The sequence below is a fragment of the Cheilinus undulatus genome, linkage group 23, assembly GCF_018320785.1.
Source record: "Cheilinus undulatus linkage group 23, ASM1832078v1, whole genome shotgun sequence".
Taxonomy (NCBI): domain Eukaryota; kingdom Metazoa; phylum Chordata; class Actinopteri; order Labriformes; family Labridae; genus Cheilinus; species Cheilinus undulatus.
Window position 1 is genome coordinate 30,322,554 of NC_054887.1, and position 8,464 is coordinate 30,331,017.

The 8,464-nt window shown below is 37.3% G+C and overlaps 1 protein-coding gene and 2 non-coding genes across 3 annotated transcripts; all 3 read right to left on the bottom strand.

Annotated features, from left to right (window-relative positions):
• Nucleotides 1–1,620: 1,620 nt before the first annotated feature.
• rpl18a (ribosomal protein L18a) lies at nucleotides 1,621–7,160 on the bottom strand. Its single transcript, XM_041780233.1, has 5 exons — nucleotides 7,029–7,160; nucleotides 5,562–5,741; nucleotides 3,291–3,420; nucleotides 1,990–2,099; nucleotides 1,621–1,736 (listed from the first exon to the last, which is right to left on the bottom strand). The coding sequence occupies exons 1-5, from the start codon at nucleotides 7,044–7,046 to the stop codon at nucleotides 1,644–1,646; spliced, it is 531 nt and encodes a 176-aa protein (XP_041636167.1). The 5' UTR covers nucleotides 7,047–7,160; the 3' UTR covers nucleotides 1,621–1,643.
• On the bottom strand, nucleotides 4,117–4,247 carry LOC121505840. Its single transcript, XR_005991589.1, has one exon. It is a non-coding gene; the product is annotated as a small nucleolar RNA SNORA68 (small nucleolar RNA).
• LOC121505839 lies at nucleotides 5,822–5,952 on the bottom strand. The gene has a single exon (XR_005991588.1). It is a non-coding gene; the product is annotated as a small nucleolar RNA SNORA68 (small nucleolar RNA).
• Nucleotides 7,161–8,464: the final 1,304 nt, after the last annotated feature.

Below are 8,464 nucleotides of genomic sequence, written 5' to 3' on the forward strand. Positions count from 1 at the left end.
TTCTTGAAGGTGCATGGCTGTGTTCAGCCATCTTCAGGTGCAGTGGGCGTCCCTGGTCACTGGCACCTTTATTTTGGGGGTCACAAGCTGCAAAGTTTGAGACCCCTGGACTAAACCATTCTTTCAGATTATATTTGCTTAAAAAAATTGAAATCTATCAAAGAAAAAATGCCATTATCCTGTTTATTAATCTTTTTGCACAACATATTTAACTGATAGTTTTGTCTTTATTTTATTAAACTAGGAAGACAATAAATAGGCCAGCCTTTCCATGCTCAACTCCTTGATTTAGACATACCTGCATTTATTTTAATATTAAAGGGTTTCTTGTATGTTTTATGACTTTAAAGCATGAAACATTTGACATGTAAAGCCATGCAATAAACTGATCTAAATACAGAGCATGTCAGTGAAGTATCAGTGCTTAAAAGGGGATTTAATAAAATATTTAGTCCACAGGGGGGCGCCAAATCCACACAAACATAAAGAGCCACACAGCTGTTTCAAACTTTTTTTTTTTTTTTTTATATATATTTTTTAGATATAAATTTGGGTCTTATTAATGCCTTTATTTAGAGAGGACAGTGGATTGAGTCAGAGACCAGGATGAAAGGAACCTCAGACTGGACTTTAATCTGGGCTGCCTGCATACATAGAGTGCAGCCTGACCCCTATGCCATCTGCACCCCTAAATCAAACTTATTTGATACAGATGCTTTTAAAAGAAGTATTTTGAGGTTAAAAATGTTCAGTTTTTACTTTAATTACTTAAGAATAAAAAGTCCTTGTGAGAAAATACACGTCTTTAAATCGGTGATATTGTGAAATGGCTGTATTGTTTGACTAGTGTCATAGTTTTCTAACATTTCCCTCTGTAATCCAGACTGAATACATCCTTCTGCTGGGGTGAATATAATCCTGATTTTTTTGGATCCAAGTTATCACAATCCTGCTCCAAAATTGTAAGAACTGGATTACCTGATTTTATCAGTTTCATTTTACATAATCAAATTTTCTTTGAACCTGATTTTAAGACTTGATCTGGCAGAAACTTCAAATGGAGTATCTGATCTGATCTCAGTCTGACGGATTTAAACCTGATGGAGAACTTTAATAACAGAGCCAGCTGGTCCACCTTTAGGTCTTTAACAATGCTGCCACCATGTGGTCACAGTATGCACCTGCAGTTTTGGGAATCAGCCTCATCTTTGCCAGGAGGCTGCAAAGGTGATCTCTAAAGGGTAAGAACTTCTGAAAAACTGCTTATGAATCAACTAAAATGTCATGGTTGACACTAAAACACCTGAAAGTGAAGGTCATTTATCCATTTTGAAACTTAAGGTAGAAACAAATACGAAATTGTAAAGCACAAGTTAAAATGTGTGCATTTAAAATGTCAATTTGCAGGTTTTAATGTGTCTAAAACTGATATTGAATTGGTTCATAGGTATTCAAGAGTGTCTCAAAATCAAATGTTTTATTTAAATAAATCTGGTGCACAAGTGAGTAAAACCATTAAAGATTTCAGACCTCTCCTTTTGATGATTTAATTTTAATTCTTTGACAGATTAAAGAAAAACTCCAGACATGATTCTTCAGTTGGATTATTTTTATTTTTTCCCGCACTAAATGAAAAAGTGAGTTTAGTAGAAGGTGTTTGGTCTCTTGGTGGTGAAGCGGGGTTTGTGCTGACGACGCAGGACCCTGTGAGGCAGAGGGAACTTGATCTTTGAGTCCTGCAGGAGAACCAGAGGAGAGAAAATTCAGATTCACAGACAATGAGATCAAACATGTCTTTATTTAATGATCATGTCGCCAGTTTCTAAACCGCCAGGTTTGAAGATGGAAGCTTGAAATCTGGAAGAGGAATCTGGCAGTTTGTCTGTCGGGCTTTTAAACCGGAGCTGACCAACGAGGACAGGCCAGTCCAGAGAGAGACCCGCTCACACAAACATTTACAGACGATTTAGTAGTGAGGATTATACTGACGTGGAACTGCTTGATGGCAGGTCTGCGACACTTGTTGGCGGCGATCACCTGCACCTTCATGATCTGGATGGAGTGAGCACGAGCACGGTGGCGAGCTCCCATGTCACGATCTGAGCGAGGAGAGAAAGGTGAGTTAAAGAGTTGCTGCTCACCATGAATAAAACAATTTTTACACCATGCTGCCAGGGCTTTGAGTGGATTTCATGTGTCAAGACTTTGATTTTTATTGTCCAGAGTTAAACCAATGTACATCTAGAAAGCCTCCTCTTAATCATTTTCCCCTGACAATTCCCTTTATTTATTTATTTATTTTTTAATAATGAAAACAAATTTCCTCACACCATTTCCCATCATCCCAGTTTCTGGGTGCAAATTTAACACTAAATAAAATAAAATCCTGACACTAATTAGACTGTCAGGATTTGGTACAGTACTCTGACACGCTGAAGTCAAAGTGCCACCTCAACAAATAAACTAAGACACTTCATGATCGTAATATTGACAATAATACACACTTTTCCAGGCTGTATGGATCTGCAGAAAGCCTTTAACATTCAGCTCCTCCATCACTTCATCTGACACCTTTGACACTACTGTTTCTCAGTCAAATCTGTTTGTTTGCAGCAGCTTTATGAGGCGTACTTAAGCCAAAACTAATCTGATCAATAACCAACATAAATATTCAAGGTTCTGTCCGGCAAAAGCTTTAATTTCTTGTTTTGCCAAAATTCATGTCAGTTTACATTCTCAAAGTCAGAGGAAAGCTATCCAAGGACCAATTATCATTTGATACTAAGGTGGAAAAAACATCAGAACCTATTTGCCAACCTAATCTTTGATTTCATCTCTTTAAATACATGCAATCCTTCACCTCTGAGGTGTTTTTTAGAAGTTAAAAAACAGATTATGTCTCTTTGTAAGCTTTAAAAGCAAACAAGGCCATCAGTGACTACACTGGCTTTTTCTCTCACCTTTAAATGTCTTCATAGCTGAACGTTTGACTAACAAGCTGCCCACATACCTTACAAAACTCTTTTAAAATTTAGTGATTAAAAAAAACATTTAGGTGACAAAAATCGACCCATACATAGACAGGAAAAATCAGTAGAGAAATGGAGTGCAGCTTTGTCCACAAAGTGGCGCCAGTTCCACTAAAACATGAGGTTTTCACAGCAGCATTAAGGCGCCTCAGGCGATCACTAACAACTCCTGATTTTAGTGTTTCCAGGAGATAATGGGGTTTATTTATGGTATTTATTTATAGGGGGATTTAGTGGCGTGTGTGTATTTTGCATCCTTACAGCACTGAGTGACAGCTCCAGAGGTGGTCAGGTCTCTGTACTCTCTGTACATGTTGTGGGTTCCGCTACGAGAGTCGTAACGCAGCCAGATACCAAAGTTCTTCACCTTCAGGGGGGTCTTCTCGTGGACCTGAGACAACAGGAGGATTTTAGTTCCAGGTAATACAAAGACATTACATTTAGTATACAGAGAGAGATCGGTGACACTCAGGAACCCTTTGATTTGAAATAAAAATAAACCAATGTTTAATAATACAACACAACTCCTAAATTTCGCAGCAGCTTTAAAATAATTTTACAGTGTTTTGAGGCTTTGATTTTTAGACATTGCAGGGGAAATTGAATATCTAAAAACTGTCACGAGTTAGTGAGATTTAGTGTTACAACCATTTTAGCAAAAGGGTTTAAAGTTTACAGACTTTAATGTATATTAATGACAAAGCCAACCTGCTCTTAAAGTAGCCAAGATAACCAAAGAGCAATAAACAGGAAAAAAGCATGCATATCATTCAAGTTCACAGAACTGTAAATGAAGATGACTGATCAAGTTTGCACAAAAGTTGGAATCATGTTGTAAAGGACTTGCAGAATCTGCAGATTTGCTTCAACAGTTAAGATCAAAACTTCCTGGAGAGCCTGATGTGGAGAACCTCCAAGCTTAGTAAAAGCACTAAACCAACAGAATTTATACCTGAAGATATCACCAGAAGAAACCTTTGGGTTGTTTTGCAGATGTATTTTCATCCTAAAGACAGGCAAAACCAGACCCCTCCAAAATGTGCAAGTATTAACAGACTGTGCTTCACAAATTTACAAAATTTAGACGACCTGTTGACCCCTGAATTCACTTTCAAAGACACGGCAGCGTCAGAGAAAGGCGACAAGGATCTGTTTTCTGTTTGCACTCCAGACAAAATCATACCACTGACAGATATGAGCTTTGGGTTTGGGTGCACAGAGTAAAACAGGGGTGTCAAACTCAGGGCCCAGGGCCCAAATCTGGCCCGTGGCACAGTTACACCCGGCCCACCAGATCATATCATATTTATACTGGCCCACCAGTATGAGGGCTGCAGATTTCCTCCAATATAACGATGTAAACTTAACCTTGATGATTGAAAAATCCCTGTTAAGTCACCTTTAAAACTCGAGGTTTTGATTTTTCTCACATTTTGGCATTATAAACTCATGATTTTTTTTTGTACTTTAACTGTTAAAAGATCATGGTTTTAACTTTTGACTTTTTTAAAATCTCAAAATCATTTATCATCCATGTTACGTTTTTTTTTTCCCCTATAATTCTTCACTGGTTAAGATGAGGTTGACAGTTTATGGGAAATTTCTACCCTGTTAGGCCCTCAGGTAAGACCCAAACTCAGAATTCAGCCCCTGCTGTGATTGAGTTTGACATCCCTGAAGTAAAGTGTGCAGCTTTTTGCAATAATATATTGGGAGAATTGGTTTTTAAAAGCTTCATTTAAACATACATATTTTTTTTTTTAGATTTTGAGCATCAAACAAAGACTTATGGGGCATGTTTGTCTTTGCTACCTTCTTTTGGGAATTTCATTCATTCATTTCATTCCATTCCTCCAAAGACCCATTTTTAAAATCTTGTCTGCCTGATAAGTAACATCCATTTAAAACTGTGCCAAACTCATTTTTCTAGAATTCTACAAAGCTAAGCCCAACTTTTACTCATTTTCAGCACAAAACATTTAAAATATTAAAGCCACAGCTCATTTATGCTTGTGGGAACCAGCCTGAGAGTTAACATCTGGATGAACACTCTTGGATTTCGGAATATTCTACCAAAACTCTCTTTAAGTGTGCAGTCAAAAATTTGTAGATGCCAAGAACAAGTTCACACAGATTTTGTTGTTTTCTACATACAAGACAAGCTCAATAATGTTGCATCAGATGTAATGTCAAAGCAGTCATTTCTGAGCTGATGCACATAAAAGGAGTCTGAGTCTCAGGTGGAGGTTAGTGCCAAAACATGGGTGGCTCTATGTAAAATGATTCTAATGTGTGCAGTGCTGATAGATCGACAAATTAGGATTTTGTAGGACCGAATGGGTTATAGTAAAGCTGAAAACTTATTTTGGGGCTGACAGTTGTTCAATGCATCATGCATTCTGTCAGCCCAAACAATAACAGCAGCAGAGTGCACTCTAAGTCAAAAACACTTCATCTTTACAGCAAAAAATTGCTACCATCTCCTGTTGAGAGAAACAGGCACTGTCCCAAAAGGCTAACATACATACATACCAGGCCACAGTAAACTGTCTCTCCGGATGCCTTCTTCATCTTCCTCAGCTGGGAGACGAAGTACCAGAAGCGGGACTTGGCCACGACATGATTCGGGGCGAAGATCCTCATCCGGTAGAGAGGGGGGGCAGGGTTCTTGGCAGAGGGCAGCAGACGCCCAATGACTTTGTACTCCCGAAGCTGTAATTCACAAAACATTTCAATCTGTTAGAACAGAAGAAGTGGACCCCACTTATGTATAAACACTGCGTCCTTTTAAGACCTGTAGACCCCTGAATTCACTTTCAAAGACACAGCAGCGTCAGAGAAAGGCGACAAGGATCGGCTTTCTGTTTGCACTCCAGACAAAATCATACCACTGACAGATATGAGCTTTGGGTTTGGGTGCAGACTCAGTCAGGTGTGTAGACTTGGACAAGAACGACCCTCCAGGGAACTGGTATCATTATGAAAAGGTACTTGGGAGAGAAGTATATTAAATTCAACACATAGTGTCTTATTCAAATTCGATCAATACAAAGGGTGGGATACAAATCTATTTATAATGAGATATAATTACTACATTTCTTTATTTATAGAGAGCCAGCCTTTACCAATTTTCTCACACATTTGTCACTTGGCATTAGTAATTTGTGACTCCTTATGGTGGCACTTTTTACTTGTGTTATAACATGAGAAGTTAAATGTTGAGTGAGTAAATCCAATCCAATGTCTTACGTTTAAATAGCCACATCATTGTTGACAACTTAAAAACTGCATAATTAAAAACTACATAATTAACTCAGGGATTGCTTAATATCAACACATTTGCAGCTCGTTTGCAGCGAACAAATTACAATTACCGCACGATAAAAGTTACATTTAGCAAATTACCAGACTTCGTGAGCCACGAATAAGACATGTTCATGCTTCAAAATACTCTTAAACGTAATTTAGCTGAATAAAATATAGTCAGCACAATTATTTAAATGCAATTTTTGAAATCTAGATCTGTGTTTAGTGTTCAGAGTGCACATTAAGGGCGCACTGCTGCGCAAATTACACTTCACCACATTACTGACGGCTAATGTCAGTTAGCTTTCTGGAGGCTACATCGGCTATAAGCGCTGGCTAACATGCACTCAAGGGGACCATTTACTGACAGTTTGGCTTGATAAAACCTCAGTTTAAACTTTTTCTTTGCCGAAAGAGTTTCCCAAATGTTAGTGGACATGTATTATTTTATCTTTAGCTCTAACTGTAACCCACTGTGTCTCATTTCACTGCCGTCCACATGGTGAGTCCAGCGGACGCCATGTTGTTGCCGCAAAAGCATCGCGACAAAAAAATAGTAAAATCTTAACTTATGTGTGGAGTTTCTGGAAATATATATCCACAGAATGGACAAGGGTGACATTATAAATCGTCATCTATTCATTTAATGAGCGTGTTAAGCTTCTATATAGGTAAATAAAAGGTTTTACGTACTGTGCCGGACGCCTTCATGGTGTCTCTCGCTCACTGCCACAGTAAAAGAGGAAGCAGTAGGGCCGAGCATGCGCACAACAAATGGACCGACGGTTGGGATGAGGCGGGACTTCCGGTGCTTCTTGAGCGTTGCAGCAAAACCTGAGCAAAAACCCTAACCTGTCTGGACAGGGTTCTGTAACTTTCAGCCTATCTTCCAGACTCTGGCCGCGCCTTCATTCCCAAATGACATTAAGAAATACTTTAAACTGAAAGGAGGACTTCAGGCGGCTGAGCAAGGAACATTTCCCCTCCATACCTTTATTTTAATTTACAACTATTTTTGCTTCATTTTGGATTTTTTCTGCACAGTCTTAAACTAAGGGTAGTTACTGTTAAGAGACCTGCTTTTATTTTGAAAGACAATGAGGAACTTTGAGTAGATCAGTTACAATAACATAAACTGAACCACAGAAAAAAGAGATTGTGATAAATCAAAAGAGATTGTAAATGAATGTTGTCACAAAGTTTAGCTAAGTTGATTTGTCTCCTGAGCTGTCTGCGAATTTTTTTTTTCCTCAGTGAAATAAGACATCAATGGAAGACAATTTCCACCACATTAAAAAATAAATATGAAAGCTATGTAGTTGTTATTGTAAAAATTATAAAATCTAAATTATGAGAGGGTGAGTCATAATTTTAAAAAATGACATTATAAGATAAAAAGTCAAAAGTATGAAAAAGGGGTTAAATTCTCAGATAGAAAGCTGAAGTAGTTAGATAAAAATAATAACCGAAGTTTCTATTTTTCCCTTTTTCGAGGGCAAGAGTGGGCTTCTAGACATTAAAACGCAATTGGGAAGTTTTGTTTATAAAACTGATTGAATTGCTTAGGATTATATATTTTTAGGTGGTGTAGTGCATAGACATATTTAGCATTAGGGCCACATGAAGAGAAAAAAAATAAAAGAATAAAAAAATATTTTTTTGACATCACGAGAACAAAGTCGCAATACTACGAGAAGAAAAAATCGTAATTTACAAGAAAAAAAAGTTGTAATATTATGAGAAAAAAAGTCGAAATATAACGAGAAGAAAATCGTAATATTACACGAAAAAAAAGTTGTAATATTATGAGAAAAAAAGTCGAAATATAACGAGAAGAAAATCGTAATATTACACGAAAAAAAAAGTTGTAATATTATGAGAAAAAAAGTTGTAATACAACGAGAAGAAAATCGTAATATTACACGAAAAAAAAAGTTGTAATATTATGAGAAAAAAGTCGTAATATTACGAGAATAAAATATTACAAGAAAGACAGTCTGCCGCGGATCTACGACGGAGTGTCGTCCTAATTCTGATAATAATTTGATGCTGATTTGCCAGAAGATGAAGTATTTCCTTATTTGTGAAACTGATACTAAAGTATAGCTTCACAATATGCTCAAAACTGC

Bases quoted from the DNA above. Each gene is read 5' to 3' on its own strand.
- rpl18a (XM_041780233.1), bottom strand. The intron at 2,100-3,290 runs GTAAGGATGCAA...CTCCTCGCTCAG, and splicing joins TGGAGCTGTCACTCAGTGCT to ATCGTGACATGGGAGCTCGC. The intron at 1,737-1,989 runs GTCAGTATAATC...GTTCTCCTGCAG, and splicing joins CTGCCATCAAGCAGTTCCAC to GACTCAAAGATCAAGTTCCC.